At 37.8% G+C, this 22,140-nt stretch overlaps 1 protein-coding gene across 1 annotated transcript in view; it reads right to left on the bottom strand.

Annotated features, from left to right (window-relative positions):
• The window catches only part of Cad89D (cadherin-89D), a 273,325-nt gene that overhangs the window by 4,835 nt on the left and 246,350 nt on the right, over window positions 1-22,140 (bottom strand). The window contains exons 18-23 of the mRNA XM_068226160.1: window positions 16,789-17,007; window positions 13,576-13,664; window positions 8,063-8,146; window positions 7,894-7,962; window positions 6,594-6,809; window positions 5,922-5,924 (exon numbers count right to left, since the gene is read on the bottom strand). Of these exons, the coding sequence (XP_068082261.1) occupies window positions 5,922-5,924; window positions 6,594-6,809; window positions 7,894-7,962; window positions 8,063-8,146; window positions 13,576-13,664; window positions 16,789-17,007 (680 nt within the window). The remainder of the gene's footprint in view (window positions 1-5,921; window positions 5,925-6,593; window positions 6,810-7,893; window positions 7,963-8,062; window positions 8,147-13,575; window positions 13,665-16,788; window positions 17,008-22,140) is intronic.

The raw sequence follows: 22,140 nt of genomic DNA, 5'->3' as shown, positions 1-22,140 counted from the left end.
TTATTTTTTGTACCACCCAAATATAAATTTTTAATTGTTTGGAATATTATCTCTCTTTTGCTGTTCTAACGAATTTATTAATCCAATTTCTGTAAAGCTTGTATTTGTTAATAATGTCTGTATCAGGAGTTTGATTGTGGACAGTTTGTTGTTTTGTGAGATGCTGATGTAACTTATCTCTTGTGCACTTGGATGTGAGGATTTCCCTCATTATCCACACAGTGAGTGTATATTTCGACTGAACTCTGATTTGTTTAATAACTGTGCTTTCATGGATATAATAAGTTAAAGTTTGTAGGTTTGTATAAATGTTTACATCTGATTTCTGAACTACTGCATCCCAATTTTTTTTTCATATACCGGTACTGTTCACCAGTCCATCAGTCAGCCTCCATACTGCAATGGTTAGTGTTGTTAGCTGCCACCCTACGAGGCCCAGCTTCGATTCCCAGTACTATCAGAAATTTAAGAATGGCAAGAGGGCATGTATGTGGTTCAAATGGCACATGCAACTCACCTCCCTCAGAGGTGTGCCTGAATAGAGCTGCCCTACATCAGAACGAGGACACATATTTACTTTATTAGTCCATCATACTGGACAGTTGTTACACAAGTATATTTTAGATTAGGATTTTAGTCCTTTGTCAAACTTCCTTAAAGAAATATTGGGTTGTGGTCACTAATATGTGTTCTCAGCACCACTGAAGAGAATGACAATCAATTCAAAAGCAGTTCAGCAACAACAACAACAACAACAACAACAACAACAACAATAACAACAATAATTGTTACGGAGATACCCGTGGACCAGCAGAGGTGAAAGAAGGTGTCGGGGTGAATGGGGCTAACTACAATGTCACAAATTGATTTAAAACTTTAACAAAGGTTATATTTCTTTAGAATTACAAAAATCAACAAATAACAATGTAACAGGTACCAGTAGCAATAAACAATTCTAGGAAAGACCAGATCGGTGGTATAAACAGATCTTGGGCTTCAAGCCCTTACTTTACAGTTCCCGAGATCCCAGCTCAAATTTACAAAAGATACAAATTTACACAAGGGCAGAAATTCCTCAATACCTGGAGCGCTTGCTCCCAAAAGGCATTCAGTAATCTTACTTTGAAAAAGAGCTAACAGGCTCTCAGTTTTCAAGCCTACTCAATGCAACACCAAAAATATCTTACATCTTTTGACCTTCCATGGCCCAGTTTACAAATTGAAACAGGGGTATCTCGTACCCAACCTATAGGGCCTTCGTGTAAAAAGAAATAGCAGTTATGGCCCGAACACAAAATGAAAGGAGGCGAATGATTGCACTCCTAGATATGAATTCTTAAAACCTAAAGGGCACTAGGTCGATGAAACTGGGGCTATTCCCAAACTATGGAGGTGACTCGTATAAGAAAAAATTTAAGACATTACAGAAAGGAAGAAAATCAGTTACAAAACGTAGTCACTTCAAACTAATATGAAGGGGAGCTCAAGAGGGTACATCACACTCTATCCCCAATTTAGAGTGAAAAGATTTTATGAAGTTATTACATAAGCCGGCAGAAGTTACACTTTCAGAAAAGTAGGTTACATAGTTAAAGTTTCGGACCTCTCCCTCCGGTTAAACTGCAGAGCTAGCAAGAAATAAAGATGTTAATTGGCCATTACCTTGTTGCTGTACTGCTGCCTGATGAAAGAGGTGCCTCCCGCCTCCTTCTTGACACACACACTAGTTCAGATGACGATCAATTGGCCAAGAGACGTGAAAATCCGCAGTTTATAAACCCTCAGGGAAAGTCCGAGACCTTTCATGAATAAACCAGCCACACCCTCTCACTTTATTGGTGAATTTAAAAGTTGCACTTAAAATCGATCGGCAGAAAATTAATTACAGAAATTCGTGATTGGCTAAATTCAAAACTGGTGGAAAGAAAAGATAAATATTGCCAACCCAAAAATAAGGAACATTAATTAGTTAAAAAACTTCTTTAAATCAAAATTCATCCACTTCGCACCAGGGTGCATGATCATAGTTTTTGTAGTGACATCTGTTGAAGAAAGTCCAAACTTCTTGATGAAGGGCAAACAAAACAAGTAGAAATTCACACAGTACTGGAAACTTCACAATAACAAAATTACATCAAATTACTGTAGTGACATCTTCTGAGTAAAGGTTTAAGTAGGTCTAGCTTCAAGTTCACTGTTTCTCCTGTAGAGGAGTTCTTTTAGGCGCAAGATTTAAATGTGTGGCATTGGGATGTACCTCCTGGTACAATAATAATAATAAATAATAATAATAATAATAATAATAATAATAATAATAATAATAATAATAATAATAATAATAATAATAATAATAATAATAATAATAATAATAATAATAAACCTGGTGCCACTCATGACCCAATATGGCAGCGTCACACAAGTAAAACAGTTTAAGTACTTAGGTGAAGTTATCAGGAGCACTGGTAATGAAAGAGAAGCTGACAAAAACTGCACTGAAAAATTACATCAAGCCTATACAATCACCTGGAACATTTAAACAAGAAATCACTTTCCATCAAGGACAAACTCCGACACTACAATACTGTTGTTCTCCCAGAGGCACTCTATGCAATTGAAACATCAACATCAGAGATTTTGAGAAAATGGAATGACAGATAATGAGGAAAATATTCGGACCCAAGTTTGAAGATGGCATTTTGACGCGAAAATGCTTGGAGAAACTCTATTCATTAACTAAACGATTCACTTCCCTTCCAGGCAAATGACGTATGAATTCTACGGACATTTAGCATGAATGGATGACTCACGATTGACCCAGAAAATCATTTTCGTTATCAATGGAACATGACAAACCAAAGTGCGCTTGCTAGACACCCAAAAATATCTTGCAGAAGTTGACATTGACCCACTGGAAACCACAAGGACTTCATATAAACAAAAGATCAACACCCATAATTTTGCATCCAAGAAACTGACGGCAAGGAATTTGAAAATAAAAAATGTGTGAACACAAGAAAGACGACAGGCCCATAGCGAAAGGATGAGGAAGTTTTAGGAAGATAAGAAGAACAAGAAGCTCAAGCATACCAATGCTAAATAATAGTTCTAAATGCTCCTTAGAGGGCCAAATGCATGTATATTATTATTATTATTATTATTATTATTATTATTATTATTATTATTATTATTATTATTATTATTATTATTATTATTATTTGGACAGAAGTAAGCTCTGCTTTAAGTGCGGAGAAGCTGGTCACAAGGCAGTAGGATGCAAAACGAATCCACGATGCATAATTTGCACAGATATGGGCGTTGAAGAGCCAAAACGACATCATGCTCTTGGCTCAGGCAAGTGTATTGTGTTTCGTGAAGCACTAGAAAAGGCCAAAAAGCAGTGGTGAATGGTACAGATCCTTCAAGCCAATATACACAGGAGTCTAACTGCCAATGATCTATTGACGCAGATAATCTATGAGATAGGAGCAGACATCTTGATTCTCAGCGAACAATATCAAGACAGAGAACAACCAGGCTGGTTTTCAGACAATCTAGGGACAGCTGCGATATGGGTACCAGACCTTGGAAAATACTCAGTTACAAATCAAGGATGCGGAGATGGGTTCGTCTGGGTCCAAGTTGAGAAGGTAATTTTTGTCAGCTGTTATTTTACCCCGAACGAGGCTATTTCTGACTTCCAGACAAAACTAGATGGGCTTGAAGATACTCTGCAAGGGATGAACACTAACCTAGTTGTTGCTGGTGATTTTAATGCTCAAGCAGTTGAATGGAACATGCCTCAAACAGATTCTAGAGGGCGGCGTACAATGGAGATGGTCGCGAGATTGGGATTAATGGTTATCAACGTTGGTAATGTGACAACCTTTCGGCGACCAGGGTGTCAGGGAACCATACCAGATGTAACCTTTGCTTCTGAAGACATTGCGTCTAGGATAACTGAATGGCGAGTAATTGAAGAATATACTGGAAGCGATCATCAGTATATCACTTTTCGTGTACTTCAAGAGACTCCGAATCTAAGGATTACCACGCCCAAGTCAGAAAGATGGAACATAGCCACTATGGACAGAGAAAAATTTCATGAAGTAATACAGAATGGAATGGATTGTATGACGGATACATGTCACGGAGGTAAGAGAAGCATTATTGCTAATAAATGCGTGGAACACACCATGAGACTCCTTCAGCAAGCATGCGACGCATCAATGACCAGAATCAAACAACGGAGAGGCAAGCGTCCAGCATATTGGTGGAATGAAGAAATTGCTGAGTTGAGGAAACAATGCCTGCGACTCAGACGAAGGACACAAAGAGCACGACATAACGACGCAGCTCTCTCAGTAGAGTATAAGACTATGAAGAAAAGACTGCGAAATACAATTAAAAAGAGTAAAGCCGACAAGTGGTGGGAAATGTCCAAGGAAGTGGATGAAAATCCATGGGGATTAGGGTATAAAATTGTCATGAAGAAATTCGGGATGCTACCAAGCCCTATCATGGATCCACGCACCATGGAAGAAATAGTACACACACTATTCCCTGATCATGCAGAGAGGATTGATGATGAGGCCGAGAAAGAACTGGACAATGTACCACCTTTTACAATTGAAGAATTGATAACAGCAATTAATTCCCTTAGAAATAAGAAAGCCCCTGGTCCAGATGGTATTCCAGCAGAAGTACTAAAGGTGGCAGCCGAATTATGTCCTCAACTGCTGTTGAGAATGTATAATCATTGTTTGAAAGCGGGAATTTTTAGCTTTCGTTGGAAGATAGCTAGATTGGTTCTGATCAGTAAAGGGAAAACTGGGGGTTACAGACCTCTATGTATGCTGGACACTGCCGGGAAAGGTTTAGAGAAGCTTCTACAACCGAGAATACTAGCAGCAGTCCGATTAGCTGGCGACCTATCCGACCAACAACATGGATTTCGCAGAGGTCACTCAACGCTAGATGCTGTGAAGGAAGTGGTGAAGACAGCAGAACGAGCTCAAACGGGTAATCATTATTCTAGGAAACTGACGCTTCTTGTGACTCTAGATGTTAAAAATGCCTTCAACTCGGCAAGATGGAGTGATATTTTGGAAGCTCTAGAAGAAACTTTCAAGCTACCAGAATATCTCATGTATATACTGCGAGACTATTTGAAAGACCGTACATTGTTATACGACACGGAAGACGGTCAGAGAAGAAAGGATTAATACTGTTGTACCGATGCAGATCGGACAGATAGCCATCGAAACAACTAGGAGCACAAAATATCTTGGTGTAACGCTTGATACTAAGCTTACATATTGGGACCACATCCAACGGGTAACAGATAAGGCAGCGAAAACCATGACTGCACTGAGCAGACTCATGGGAAATATCAAGGGACCGATATCTAGTAAAAGGCGGCTTCTCATGTCAATTGTTCAATCGATACTGCTATACGGTTCGGAAATTTGGGCTGAATCGTTAAAAATTGTGAAATATCGGAGAAGAATTGCGGCTGTACAACGGAGAGCAGCTTTACGAATTGCTTGCGCATATCGCACAGTATCAGAACCCGCGATTCTAGTAGTAGCAGCAGTAGCTCCCATTGACTTGTTGGCTTTCGAAAGACAAGAAATTTGGCTCACACAAGAAGAGCTAGGAAGGAAAAGGGCAAAGGCTTTGGCTCATAGTCGCAGAATGCAACGATGGCAAACAAGATGGGAAGATGATTCTAGAGGGAAATGGACGAAAAGACTGATACCTTCTCTGGGCGTATGGGTTGCCCGAAATCATGGTGAAGTGAACTACTATCTCACACAGTTCCTGACAGGTCATGGATACTTCCGAAAATTTCTTCATAGGCTAGGGCTAGCAACTAGTCCGGTGTGCATATACTGCGGCGATATCGATGACGTATCACATACTTTCTTTGTGTGTGTTCATTGGCTGCCACAAAGAAGATGCTTAGAAGTTATGCACGGAGAATTGACGCCAGAAGGGATCGTGTCAGTAATGCTACGAAGTCGAGAATCTTGGGACCAGGTAGCAGTCTACGTAGAAAATATTCTGCGTCAGAAGAAGAAGGACCTGGACGATTACGACAGATAGTAAAGCAGAAGAAGGAAGATGAAGCACAAGATGCATTAAGCACGACATCCGCCCTGAAGTAATGCGAGAGCGGTTCCGGGGCGGAGATAAACGTCGTGGGAAAAGGGAGTGTGGTTTTTAGTGGGTAAGAATCTCCACACACTTGTTGAGTGCGGACCCTCACAAGCGTCTTATGAAAGATTTTCCACACTCCCTCGCAAAAAAAAAAAAAAAAAAAAAAAAAAAAAAAAAAAAAAAATATTATTATTATTATTATTATTATTATTATTATTATTATTATTATTATTATTATTATTATTATTATTATTATTATTATTATTATTATTATTATTATTATTATTATTATTATTATTATTATTATTATTATTATTATTAATTTCTCTAAACACAAGAAATGAATTAGAGAGGTTATATACTTTTTAAAATATGTTTTGAATTTGCTGTTCAGTTTCAGGTGAGAGAAAAGTATTTTGAATGTCAGAAATTACCTCTGTTTCCCTCTTCGCACACATCCAACACAGATGGCTGCAGCAAGAGCACCAATAAAGACAACACATCCAAGCACCACCACTCCTACTTCTAGAGAGGAAAGGAGATGGCGCTGACTTCGGGTCTTACTTAAGCCAGAAGTTGCACTTGTAATCTCCAACACTCTATACCTCTCCAATTGTTGCTTGATGTCACTCTGTTTAGTACTCAGGACACTGAAAAGAAGATAATAACCATTAATCCAAGAATCAAGTATTATTCATAAGACCTTGCTATCTGTTTTATGTCACACTGACACAGAGAGGTGGTGTTGATGGGATAGAACAGGGCTAGGAACAGGAAGGAAGCAGCCGTGGCTTTAATTGAGGTACAGCCCCCTAATGTCTTCTTCGTGTGAAAATGGGAAACTACAGAAAACCATCTTTAGGCCTGCCATCAGTGCACTTTGAACCTACTACTAGCTTCTAAATGCAAGCTCACTACTCAAACCGCACACCTAACTCACTTGGTATGTATGTATGTATGTATGTATGTATGTATGTATGTATGTATGTATGTATGTATGTATGTATGTATGTATGTATGTATGTATGTATGTATGTATGTATGACGGACGGATGGACTATTGAAATGCAATAAACTGGCCTATGAGATGGGTTAAAATTGTTAAACCTGTACAATCACGTAATACAGTATTAATATAATAAACAAACAAGAACTTAAACCAGAGGCATATACTCTCCAGTAAGGGGCTTGGACTTTCGAGAAAATTCCCATCCAGTTAAATGACCTGTAGATATTGCAGATAAGCCATATGGATTTGTTTGGTTTTCATGACTGAGTCATGTGCAGATGGGATCAGTATAAAAGGTGGGTAGTTCTTGAATAGGAATTTACAGGCATTGTTGTTGTGTGGAAATGAATTTTTAAATTTTTTTTTTTTTTTTTTTTTACATTTTGCTTTACTTCGCACTGACATAGACAGATCCTACTCTCACTATGGGATAGGAAAGGGTTAGGAGTGGAAAAAAAAGCAGCCGTGGCCTTCATGAAAGTGCAGGCCCAGCATTTTCCTAGTGAAAAAATAGGAAACCATGGAAAACCATCCTCAGGGCTGTTGACAGTGGGGTTCGAACCCACTATGTCCCAAATACAAGCTGACATCTACATATCCCAAACTCTGCAGCCACTCGCTTGGTGTGTGGTAGTGATACTCATTCAATGGGTATCACAGCTCACAACAGAGAAGTCATGAGAATGAAGAAAAGAAAAATGAAGTAAAACTTTGTGGGTACTTACTGTTGCAAGGTGTCAGTGTCAATGATGGCATTCATTTGAGGATCTACTGCATACAGGTACATATCAGTTCTGAAAATATTAATAAGATATAAAAATACAATTTTATTTCATTTCCAGATGTGTACATATAGTCAAATGAATGTTTCCAATTGAAATAATATCTACTCACGCAGCTCCATCATCAAGATCTCGGTCAATATGTGGTTCTAATTTCCTTACTCTGACATCAAGGCCAGTTGCATTGTAGAGAGCTCTGGAAAGAGAGACAGAATCTATGAGATTTCCTCCAGCTACTAGGAAAAGATATTGACTGATATAAAATATGTATCAGATTTAAAATGAGTGTTGGTCACATGGTGAGTTCTATTAACCAATTGTTTCTTCTTACTCCTACTGAATTGTTGTCATGTACAACTTACAAAAGTTCATTATATGACAGATAGTTTTTCTACTGAATACTTATCAGGGGAATTCTGTGAATTATAGTCATAAAGAAATGTACCCCATTTCTATACTGAAATACCACATCCATATTTAAAGAAAGAAAAAGAAGGAAAGAAAGAAAGAAAGAAAGAAAGAAAGAAAGAAAGAAAGAAAGAAAGAAAAAATAATAATTTTATGTATGTCTATCTGTTAATCCTGTTTCCTGATGTGGGATTGGGGATGTGGCGGGATGAAGCTGTATGGCTTGTTTTTATGACCAGGTGCCATTCATGTCACCAACCTCAACTGAGAAAATAATGGAGATGAAATGAATAACAGTCGATGAAATTGGGTAAGGATGTGGAAGGTATCAGCTGTGACCTATGAACAGGAACTGTCCCAACATTTTCCTGGAAGTGAAAATTGGAAAAGCACAGAAAACCATTCTCAGGACAGCTGATGGTGGGGTTTGAAACCACTCATCTCCCGAATGCAGAGCTTGGCTCTATAGCAAGAACACGTTAACATGGGTGGTTACTCCGTTCAGAAAAATAATGATTGTATGATTTTCCAAATTGGAAGCTCAGTTTAAAAAAGCCATAAACCTTCTGACAGTGCTAAATATCACCAAACCAGGAGATGTATTAGATGTTTTATTTTCTACCTTGTAAACAAGCCATAAAAGGTCAATAAAGCACCAAAATAAAAGCAAATAACACATTTTGAGGAATTGGGATATCAATGTACAGATAATGCTGAATGTGAAGGTCTAGGCTATGCATGTCCAATGTGACACCTGCAGGCACCAAAGCATCCATGATATACATTTTTATCTCCCTCCAAATGCAGATTTAATTTTACCAACTTTAACTATAGCTAAAAGTTTAGGATTATTTTTAATATATAATTAATTGTTACACTTTTCCCTAGCATTCACACAATTATGATTCACCTCTTTCTTTTAGTTTTAGCAGTACTCATTCCACAGACCACACTGACTTATATTTCAGAATATTTTCTCAGGTGTTCTGTGCTTTTGAAGTACACTGTGTATTGTGACGGTTCTGTACATTTTAATCCCTGCTTACTGTTGAGTGCCAGGCATAGTACAGAAAGGCTGGGGGATAAAGTGAGTATGTTGACACTTTGTATTCCAAAGCTAGAACACCTTCCAGGAAACAAACACATTGTGAGTGTTTCATGAATCTATCCTTTTCAATATTTTTACATTCCTGCAAAGCATCTGCTGTTCATAGTTGTTGAACAGGTAATTTTACAGAGAATTCAGTGGAATTTAGATTGTATTGTGACAAGAAGCAGCGTGTTAATCATCAATAAGTGCATTTTATTTGCTCTTCTCTTTTACTTACAGTTTTAACCTTAATTTATTTTCATTTAAGAATTGAATTTTCACATCCTCAATTTTTATATATCTTGACTGCCAAAAGTATACATTACTTATTAATTCAAAATATCATTTCATTCAGTGATTCTAATCATGACCAAATGGCTACAAACATTCAGTTTTAATAGTGAACGAGAATGAAAGGCAAATTGGTGTATTTACGCTGTAATGTATTCCCCCAAAAGAAGTAATGTGGAGCAACATTTTTTAACTAAACGTAAGAACTTCAATAGCAAATTCCCAATCAGTTAAGAAGTAAGGAAACACAGACTGAAGAATCTTAAATCCAAACTAACATTGCAACAATCTGTCTTTACAAAAGCCTTTTCATCATCTCAAGTAATATGATGATAGTTTCTTATAAAATCTTTCAGTGATGGTGAAGTACGGTATTTAAAGAAGCAATGATCAGCACCACCGAATCTCTGTTTGAATGTGGCAAAGACATATCTGAACTTGTTTCATCCATCAGAAATATTCAGTTGTCCCCCCAAACTGTTGTTAGATGGTTTGAGTATATTTCTGATGATCTGGATTCTCAGTTATATTGTGATGTACAGTTGTGCAAGTAGTTTTCACTTCAGTTTGATGAAAGTATGGTCATGTGTGATGTTGTGTACTTGTCATATTTATTAGAATGGTATTTGCTTGATTTTACAGTAAAGAAAGAGTTTCTTAAACTCCTTCCCCTTCATGAACGTATTAGGTGAGAAGACCACTTTTATTCATTCCAAAAATTTCTGAAGTTTAGTGACTTACATTTTTCAAAACTTGTTGGTATAACAGCTGGTGAACTAACTGCAATGACTGGTTAAAGCAATGGGTTTCTTGCTCATTGTGATAAAGATGAATTGTTTCCACAATTTCCTTCATAACTTTACATTATTCAGCAGGAAGTTTTAATGCTTTAAGGTGCTGAAGTTCAAGCATGTTATGAAAGTGTTTACATGTGTTGTAAACTTGAAGAAGCTTTTCAATATGTCAGATGCCAAACTGATGATGTAATTCATGTTATAGAAGTAAGGTGGCTTAGCAGAGGAAAATGTATAGAAACAGTCTTCCAGATGAGGTTAGAACTTCTTAAATCATCTCATGGATAGTTTTCTGAGGAACTTGATAAGATGGTATGGCTCTTAGATTTAGCTTTCTTAGCAAATAACAGTCCCAGATTAAATGAGTTGAATCTCAAATTTGCAAGGGAATAATTGTGATTTCTGATTACGTAAATGCTTTTTGAAAAAAATGAATGATAGATTGCACTTTTAAACGGGAATTATCTTTCATACTTTCTATGCTTGCAATCATTGGTTGAAACTATCAGTGGTGCGCATGTGATCTGTTTCCATTCATCCAGTATCTTTAAAACCTTGTGATGGCATTTAGTAATGGATTTAACCAATTTTCAAATCTTGAACCAATGGTAACATTTTCATCAAAAATCTCTTATACTTCAAATAGCAATTCCTGAGTTTCACTGGAAGTTGCTTCTATATTTTTTTTATTACCTACTGTAAACATCAAAAGGTGACCCATTACATGAAAAGATTGGACAGCCCCGTTCTAGACAATATAAGAATTTGAATAGTAGAGAAACAAGTTAGAATGAGTGTGGTAGAGTTGAGGAAAAATCTTTTTATTGCAAAACAATGTATATAAAGATACAAATTAACAAAGAAATCAGAATTCTCAACAATATTGATAAGTAGACAAAGAGCCATCATTTTAAACCAGACTAGACACATACACTCTCATTCATGCAGTGATAGACCTCACAAGGCAGCTGTTACTGTATAAGAATGATTGACTTTCTATCCAACAAACTGAAAGACATTTCTATATACACTAGAAAATGTTGCAGGTATGTTCACACATTGGCTGTTACCCAATTTTGAGTTCTTTTGGGGAATCTTCTTCTTCTTCTTGTTCATCTTCTACTACTGATGGAAGAGAAGGACTGAAGGCCTTAATCTTGCCAGGTAAAATAAAACATTACTACTACTACTTTCCCACACCTGTGGGGTCGCGGGTGCAAACTGTGTCGCACATGTGGATTTGGCCCTGTTTTACGGCCGGATGCCCTTCCTGACGCCAACCTTGCAACTACTATTGCATGTACCAGGCAAGATGGCCATGCAGTTAGGAGTGCGCAGCTGTGAGCTCGCATCCGGGAGATAATGGGTTCGAAACCCACTATTGGCAGCCCTGAAGATGCTTTTCCCTGGTTTCCCATTTTCACACCAGGCAAATGCTGGGGCTGTACCTTAATTAAGGCCATGGCCGCTTCTTTCCCATTCCTAGACCTTTCCTGTCCCATCGTCGCCATAAGACCTATCTGTGTCGATGCGACGTAAAGCAACTAGCAAGAAAAAGCTATTGTATGTTTCTGTGGTGGTTGGTAGTGTAGTTTGTTGTCTGAATACAAACAGGAAAGTGTTGGAACAAACACAAACACCCAGTCCCCGAGCCAGAAGAATTAATTAAACACGATTAAAATCTCCAACCCGGCCGGGAATCGAACCCAGGACCCTCTGAACTGAAGGCCTCAACGCTGACCATTCAGCCAATGAGTTGGACTGAGTTCTTTTGGGGAATATTAAAGATGATTTCATTTTGACACACCTCCTGAAGGTTTATCACAATTTTTTTCTGTAGGGTTTGTAAAATATGTAATCAATATATTCCCTTGTGTAGGTGTACTGGCAATACATACTGTTTGTCACTTGACTCGTCACTGTCAATCTCGCTAAATTTCTAATCTGAGATGGCAAGAGTCACAACGTATTGTCTTCAGTACTGTCCGTGTGTTTCTCAATCTTTTGGAGATTATTTCCTTTAGTATGAAGTTCCAAGCAGCCATAATCCTCTCACATATTTGCAACAGCAAAAGTTTCTTCATTCATCCAATAGGCGTCATTTCTGTGGGGTTTTACCTTCAGTCATCGCAGAAATACTGCCGATGAGCCATTCTCTTGTGCATAACTCACCTCTTGAAAATTCAAATTCAAATTGTACTCGTTCTTATGTGCCCCATATCCCACTGAGAGTAACAAGTTAACTCAAATACTGATGAAGAAGAGGATGTTAAACCATTCTTCAAACCCTTTGTTAACTGCAGTATGATTGGGTGTTTTTTTAATATATAATTTTATTAAACACATTGTGTACAAGGTATTAATTAATTAGACGAAATTAGCATCATTTGCATAGTGTGACAAAGTCAATGTCCTGTCTTTGCACTCAATTATATGATACGTGTTGCATGGTCCTCCACATATGGTGCACTGACATCTGTCGGTGGGGCTGTGGTATCCCTTAGTTGAACATATTCGGTGATGTAGTCCGTGGGCTGCCACTCTCGTGTATAAATGGCGCAGTTGGTAGTTGGCCTTTTTCCATTCGTTGCTTGTCATCGCTGGGGTGGTGAGGAGTCCGGGATTGATGTCCCTCGCTTTCTGTCGCCTGTGTTTTGGGTGTTTTGGTCTCGGCTACAGTGCAAGCTTATGCCATTGGCATGTCTGTTGATACTTCTGTTCCTGCTGTCTATGTTACGTGAAATTTGAAATTCTAGGAAAAATAATCTTTCCCAAATTTGTCATCTTAAAAATAGGATGCAGCCAATACATACACACAGCCTATACATGCGTAAATATGGTCATAAAGTAAACAGGATGACAGGTCAGAATAGGAACAGGGAGCAACTAAAAACATGAAAACCCAAGACAAGGACTATTTCTGCATCTTCATAAAATTATTATTATTATTATTATTATTATTATTATTATTATTATTATTATTATTATTATTATTATTATTATTATTATTATTATTCATAAGTTAAAGTATACAGTACTCACATGGTAATGTTTCGCATGTTTCTTTCGATTGTAGTTGGTTTGGAGCCTACCACCATTACAAGCTGCTTGTCTTCATCCAGTACATAAACCTGAAAAATACATTCCCTATTAATAAATGCACTTTTCATGACTGTAAAACATATTTTATAAGCCAGGCTGAGTGGCTCAGACGGTTGAAACGCTGGCATTCTGACCCAAACATGGCAGGTTCAATCCTCTCTCAGTGTGGTGGTGTTTGAAGGTGCTCAAATACCTCAGCCTCAAGTTGGTAGATTACTGGCACATAAAAGAACTCCTGCGGGACTAAATTCTGTTACTTCAGAGTCTTCAAAAAACCATAAAAGTAGTTAGTGGGATGTAAAACCAATAACATTATTATAACATATTTCATAACAGGGAAATCAGGCAACAACAGATGTCAGATAGCAGAATTTCTCACAACTTAGACTTCTGTTTTGAACACCTAAATAACTTTGAAAAATTCTGTGTTTAAATCTCTTCTGGGTGGAACTTCAAATTAATTATTTTCAAATAAGCCAAGATATTCTGTTAAGTCAGATCGTAAGTTCAAGCCCAACAATGAATTGATTGATATGAAAGAACTAACAGAGAAATTATATATAGTATTCTAGTTATAAAACCCTGTCTTGATCATGTGATTCATATAGTCCAACTAATATGTCACGTTTGCACCAACAGCTATCTACATGCAAAATAAGTTTAAAAAAAAATATTATGCATGGAACAAATAATAGCATTAGGAAATAATCTTTATACAGGGACACTGGTTTGTCTATTCAGAGAATTGCCACTCACCCAGTCACCTGCGCTGCGAGCTTGTCTCCTCCCAAGCACTTTGCCGTAATGCGGCCAGCGCTCACCTGGCACTGAGTCATAGTGTGTTTTTGCACAAGATTTTCTCAACTTTATGAAGGTATTTTGTACATACACAAGCTAACGTAATGAAAATACCATTGGAACAACACACTAAGCACTAAACACGTAAACACTTGACTAAACTGAACCATACGCTAATAAAGCTCTCAGCAGACTGCAAAGGAGGGGAACTTGTGGTGCCGGGAAGCATATCATGGCAAAGTGCTTGGCTGGAGACAGGTGACAATCCCCTGAATAGATAAAAAAATGTCCCTATATATTTTTATGACTCAATATGTGCAAAATTGTTATAAAGTGAGAATTATACTTTGCTTTAAGAGATAGTGTTTGTGATAGTGTTGGATGCTTTAGGCTTCTGTGATTATATTTGTAATTTAGGTGACGAATCGGATAGCCTCATGGAGCCTGTTGCTGGTCCAAAGCCCAGATGAAGGAGGCAGGTTGGTGTCAGGCAGGGCATCTAGCCATAAAAATTGACAAAACTATGGTGAGTTATTTAGGTGTGGCCTTAGAAATTGTGAGAATTTTCTCCAGAAATGATGCACAAGTATCTCGCCCACTTCTTGCGAAAACATTTCAAGGACTACTGAGTCAGGGACAGGCACAGCTGAGGAAATTAGTTGGTGGAATACCCTCAAGAGAAGAGGGTGATCTTGGGCAGCAACCTGAAAGACCACATCAGCAAGGAAAGGAATGTTGATGTGGGACAAGTGAATTTTTCCTTAGAATATTAACTTCAGAAAGTGCAGTGTCCTCCCCCAGAAATTTTCATCAGCCGGGTGGCAGGAATGAGTAGCCAGGCGGGAAATACTACATAAAAGTGAATATTATAAAATTTAAATTTATTCCCCTCAGGGCATTAACAGTAATATCAGACAGGTTAGCGTTATGACCACAAATAAGACATAACAGAGTATTTTGAACTTTTAGTATTCTATTGCTCTATCATACTCATGTTCACCAGGGCTTACCACTTGGTTGCTGTGGAGTGTCACACAGATTTGCGATGTCATGCGGAATCAATTGCTTGCTTGCGATTCCACACTAATTGAGTCACCGTTTGCGCACGACACTATGTGATGGTCAAGCTAAACATTTTGATGTAACAGATGCAGTTATGCTGACTATAACTAAGATTTATCATTTAAATAAATGACAGTATTTATATTTTAATTTGGAGCACCCAACGACTCAAATATGTATTAATATTATTTAAGCAGAACATATCTAAATAGGTTATGTTAATTGGGCAGCCTGAAAAAACTGTAGGGTGGTGCACCCATTAAAAATGTCCTAGGGAGAACACTGAGGTGGTACTTGCTCCCTCTCATAATATGCCCAAAATACTCTATGTTGTGCCACTTAATCAAAGACAAAAATTCATGTTCTGCTCATTTAAAAACTTGTTTATTTAGCTGCAGAAAAGATTACAACATTATACTTCTCTCAAATTACCTGATTTGGAAGATTACTATAAATTCAGCTTTGTTTATCAGGAGCCTAATTTATTCCAGTGAATGAACGAGAGATTGTCATTTCAAATAGATCTGTGACTAATAGAATACCTACATTAACAAATCACAGAATGTAGGAATAATTTTGCAGAAAACATAGAAGTGTTCAAATTTTTATAGAGAAGTACCACACACAGAAATCTGTTTTGTGGGAAAATGTAATAAAATCATTCAAAATGTAAGTTTGTATTCTATGTTCTTCCTGGCCTTTTCTCAATTACTTACAGTCAGTGGTATGTATGGATTTAGCCCAGTTTTATGGCCGGATGACTTTCCTATTGCCAACCGTATGTGGATGAATGTGTTTCCTACAGTGTATTTGTGTAATGGTTCCTAGTGTAATGTGTTGAATGTCAATAAAGATATTAAGATGAACACATACACCCATCCCCTGAGCATGAGGAATTGACCAAACAAAGTTAAAATCCCCAGTCCAGTCAGGAATCAAACCCAGGTCCATCTGAACTGAAGGCCATTACACTGATCATTCAGCCAAGGAGCCAGGACAAGTTTGCTCTTCTATGATTGTTACATTATGATGATTATCCAACCACTGTTATACTTGTACACTTAACTTCCATGATCCTAAAAATTAATATATATAGTAATACAAATGAACACATTTAAGTCAAGGAAATTACTTAGAGCTATTAAAAATCTATAAATGAGGCTTTGTGCATCACAGGTTTAAATGTACCATGTTCATTACTTACCTTGATATGTTCCCATAGTAAAACATTACACGAATTATAACTTTTCTACTAGGCTTTTTGTAAAAGTTCTAAAAGATTAAATTACTTACAAAAACATTTGCAATGGATGATTTTCCATCATCAGCTCCACGCTTATCTGTAGCCTTAACATCAAAGCCATAAACTCGTCCGGCATCTCTAGCAAAACTGACAATAGAACGGACTTGTCCAGTAATAGGATCAATTGCAAACTTGTGAGATTCATCATCTACTCTTCCCAGAATCTGATATCTTATCTCAGCATTTAAACCTTCATCTTTGTCAAATGCCTTAAAAGAAAAGAACAGGTAATATTAGACAGTAACCTATGCATAATCATATAATATATACCGTACTTTGCAAAATTAGCTCCAAATAGCAGGGAAGAATGGTTGGGGAGTAAGGAGAAACTGAAGCCGCTTACTAGGATATTGAATGTAGCAAAAAAGTCAGCTAAGAATAACATAATGGCAAACATAAATGGCAACCATACAGATTGTAGGGAGCAATGAAAGTATATGTATAGGTACTTCAAGGCAGAAAAAGGTTCCAGAAAGGACATTCCAGGGATCATTAATGAACGAGGGGAGTGTATAATTGGAGGGTTACAGAAGGCAGAAGTATTCAGTCAGCAATATGTAAAGGTAATTGAATATAAGGATAATGTCAGGATAGAGGAATACTGACAAATTACCTAAAATTTACCTATGATAATAAAGACATTTTTGATCCGGTAACAGGTAGGGACCCTCTTAGAGGCAGCCCTGCCCAGGAAGTGGCACCCCTTCTTATGTGAGTCCCAGAGCACACTGACCTGGTGTGTAACATCTGGTAAAGGGTCCCAGCTCAGGAAACAACGAGTGAAGACCTCAATGACAGCAAAGGCGGAAAATATGATTTGGTATGGTGAAGCTGGCGGAAGAGGCAACCCATTCCTCTAGAGGTAGTACAGATGGAACACCCTGCCTTGTGGGATGAGGAGGGATCCTTAAAACCTAAGGGAGTAAACCCCAAAGGAAAATCCTGAATTACGTCAGACCTAGTAAGCCAGTAAAAGACCTCATTTATAGTTGCTTTCGAAGCGCATAAGAGCCTCGGAACACATTTATCAAGTAAATTAAGATGCCAGCATGAACAGGCTCATGTCAGGGATGATGGTTTATGGCCTGATGATAGACAGGCTCTTGCAGAAATGCAAAAAATCCTGGAGAAGACTAACATGGATTGGGACCATCAACTTACTCAGTCTCACAGGAAAATGTGAAGAACTAGTGGACTGGGGAAAGAAGGAAATTAATGATACTGGGGCTGAGTGAAACCAAATGGACAGGGAAAGGAATTAAGAAATTAAGAAAACAGTATACACTACACTGTATTGGCATGAAAATGACAAAGAGATGAGGAATGGTGTTGGTTTCATCATGAGTAAGATCTAGGAGGAGTCACTGACATTCAGTATGACTGTGCATTTAGGGAAAGAAAAATTAACTTTGGTACAGGTGTTTGTACCTCAAACTGGATGTTGTTAAGAGGATAAGAACCAGTTTCTTGATAATTTGGAAAAAGTTATTAGTAAAGAGAGTAATCATTATAGGAGATCTGAATACACAGATTGGGACAGATAGAACAGGATATGAGAACGTAATGGAACCTTAGGGACATGGTGGAAGAAATACAGAAGGTGAACATCTCCTTGACTTCTGTATGAGGAACAAGTTGGTGGTGAAAAACAGTTGGTTCAAGAAGGGACAGAGTCATAAGATAACACAATACAGTTGGGATGGACTACAAAAGACTGTAATTGATTATGTCACCTCAGAGGAAGAAAGGAGCAGAATGCTAACAGATATCATAGTAATACCCAGCAAGAGCCTTGATGCTGACCACTGTCTGTTAGTAGTGGACCTGAGAAAATGCCAAAAGTACGGAACAGAAAAATGCCAAAAATCAAAGTATGGGAACTGCAGAAAACAGATAAGAGAACAGAGTATCAGAACCAGATAAAAACTTTGTTACCAAGAGATGAAAGGAAAAGTGGAGAGGCAGAATGGACCAGACTAAGGGACACATTGGTTAAGGAAGCGACTGAAGTTTGTGGAAAGACAAATATGAAAACAAGGGAGAAGGAAACACCTTGGTGGAATGAAAGAGTGAGAGCAGAAATCAGGGAAAGAAATCTCTTGCGGAAAGAAAGGGATAGGGAGAAAAATAAACCAGATCTTACTAGAGATGAGGCAAAGATTATAAACCTTGAACAAATGTACCAAAACAAGAAACTGGACATTAAAAAAACCAGTTACAGAAAAAAAGACCAAGGCATGGAAGATATTCACTCAGAAGCTGGAGGAGGACAGCAGAGGTAATAAGAAACTAATGTATGGTGTTATAAGAGGTAAAAGGAAGCCAATGAACACCATAAAGGCACTTGAAGATGAAAATAGAAATGTGGTTAGGACAGAAAGTGACATGAGAGAAGCCCTGAAGAACCATTTTGACCACCTACTGAATAGACCAGTTCAAGAACAAAATACAGAACCGTAAATCCAAACCTACAATGAGGAACCTCCCATCACCTGGGCAGAAACTGAGACAGCCTTAAAATCTATGCCTAAAGGAAAATCTTCAGGTGCAAATGAAGTGAATGAAGACATGATAAAGGCAGCATGCATCCAGGGCATACAATGGCTGAACAGAATACTAAATGCCATATGGACAGACAACAAAATACTTATAGATTGGAGCAAGGGCATTATAATTCCCCTGTTTAAGAAAGGCAGCAGACAGAAACCAACCATCTATAGAGGAATAACCCTGCTGTCTCATAGACTAAAAATTCTAGGGAAGATCATAGAAAAGAGATTGAGAACCATCATTGAACCACAGTTAGAAGAGGAGCAATATGGATTCGGAAGTAACAGATCAACAATAGATATAATTTTTAGCACCCTCATGCTGATGGAAAAGTAGTGGGAGAAAGGCAAGAACCTGTCGTTGTATTCCTGGATATAGAAAAGGCCTATGATAGTGTTATAAGAGATAAGATCTGGGAGTGCGTGAGGAAAATAAATGTGCCTGAAAGCCTGGTAAGGAAAACTCAGATGTTGTACAAAGACTGTACTAGCTGTGTACAAACTGAGGAAGGTCGATCATCATGGTCTGAGACCAAGAGTGGAGTTCAGCAAGGAAGTGCACAGTCCCCACTACTGTTCATCACTGTTATGGACAATATAATGAAGAATATCAAGGAAAAGTTAGGTGAAATGAATGCAGTGGACTTTGCTGATGATATCAGGGGTGAAACAGAAGAGGAAGTACAGACCAGACTCCCCAGTTCCAGGAATACAACCTCAACATCAGCGAGAGCAAGACAGTGGTAATGGCAGTCAACAGAGATGGGTTTCCAGCAAGTATAAAACTAGAAGACCACCAGCTAGAGTGTGTGGATAGATTTCCTTAACTTGGAGTGTAATCTCCAGTGATAATTTGATCAGAAAGGAAACTACAAACAGAGTGCAAAAGGGATGAGAATTCTACCAACAAGTAAGAACACTTTTATGGGATGACATGATTCCAAAACTGGCCAAACTAATTATGTTTAACAGCTGTTTCATACCAATATTGACCTATGGTATTGAAGCGTTCACCCTCACAAAAAGAGATTCATCAAAACTTCAAGCATCTGAGATGAAATTTCTTAGATCCACCATCCAGAAGACCAAGATGGACAAGTTAAGAAATGAGGAGGTGAGGAAAGAAACCAGAATAAAGACATCCCTATTAGACCGAATCAGCACATCCAGACTACGGTGGTACGAGAATCTGATGAGGATGGAGCCTACAAGAACAGCCAGAATAAATTTGGAAAGACAGGTGGAGGGGAAAAGACCTGCAGGAAGACCTAAAACCCAATGAATGGGCATGGTCAAGGTTGATCTAGTTACCAGAGGATGGACAGTGGATGATGTCTCCATGACAAGTTGTTTATGGACAGAAAGAAGTGAAAGAGGCTCATTAACAGTACCTGGGAAACTGGAACTGTACAATGATATTGATGATGTTGATGATGAATGGAGAAATTTATGAGAAAAGATACAAAACTTGAAAAATAAAAAAGCAGCTGGGATTGATAAGATTTCTGGGGATATATTAAAGGCAATGGGTTGGGATATAGTGCCATATCTGAAATACGTATTTGAAACTGTTTGCATTAAGGAATGATACTCAATAAATGAAGAGTTACAATAGTAGCCTCAGTGTACAAAGGAAAGGGTTAGAAACACAAAGCGGATAATTACAGGCCAGTCAGCTTGACATGTGTTCTTTGTAAGGTCTGGGAAAACATTCTCTCTGATTATATTAGACATGTTTGCAAAAGTAATAACTGGTTTAATAGAAGACAGTTTGGGTTTTGGAAAGGTTATCCAGTGAGGCTCAACTTATAGATTCCAGCAAGATATAGCAGATATTTTAGATTCAGGAGGTCAATTAGAATGTATTTCTATTGATCTCTCTAAGGCTTTTGATAGGGTAGATCATGGGAGATCACTGATGTAAATGAGGGCTACTGTACTAGGCAAAAGAATGGTAGAATGGGTGACTAAATATCTATAAAATAGAACTCAGAGAATTAGAGTAGGTAAAGTGATCTGATCCTGTAATGATTAAAAGGGGGATGCCACAGGGCAGTATTATTGGACCTTAATGTTTCCTTTACATATAAATGATATGAATAAAGAACTGTAATAACAGATAAGACTATTTATGGATAATGTTGTACTGTATAGAGTAGTAAATAAGTTACAGGATTGTGAGTGACTACAGTAAGACCTAGACAATGTTGTGAGATGGTCAGCGGACAATGGTGTAATGGTAACTGGGATGAAAAGTCAGATTGTAAGTTTCACCGAGAGGAAAAATCCTCTGAATTTTAATTACTCTGTTGATGAAGGTGATAGTATGCTGTGGGAATCATTTAAGTACCTAGGTGTTAATATAAGGAATAAGGGACAATCACATTAATGAGGCCATAAAGAAAGGTTACAGATATCTTCACATGGTTAATGAGGGTATTTAGGAGATGTAGTAAGGATGTAAAGGAGAAGGCAAATAAGTCTCTGGTAAGACCCCAATGAGAGTATGTTCCAATGTATGGGACCCACACTAGGACTACTTGATATGAGAACTGGAAAATATTCAAAGGAAAGCAGCACAATTTGTTCTGGGTGATTTCTGACAAAGGAGTAGTGTAACATAAATTGATAAATCAACAACAATTTGTTCCACCTAATTGGAACAATATATTTAGCCTTAAGAAAATTCATAAATCAGTAGCACATGTTTTGTTTAATCTTTTAACATCATCAGCTACAAATACAGTATGTTTAGGTGAAAATCTTAAAAAAAAAAGTATAAAGACATAGTCT

This window comes from Anabrus simplex, chromosome 1 (assembly GCF_040414725.1).
Source record: "Anabrus simplex isolate iqAnaSimp1 chromosome 1, ASM4041472v1, whole genome shotgun sequence".
In the NCBI taxonomy this organism is placed as follows: Eukaryota; Metazoa; Arthropoda; class Insecta; order Orthoptera; family Tettigoniidae; genus Anabrus; species Anabrus simplex.
Note: the sequence above shows the minus strand (reverse complement) of the source record. Positions and strands in the feature narration are given on the sequence as shown.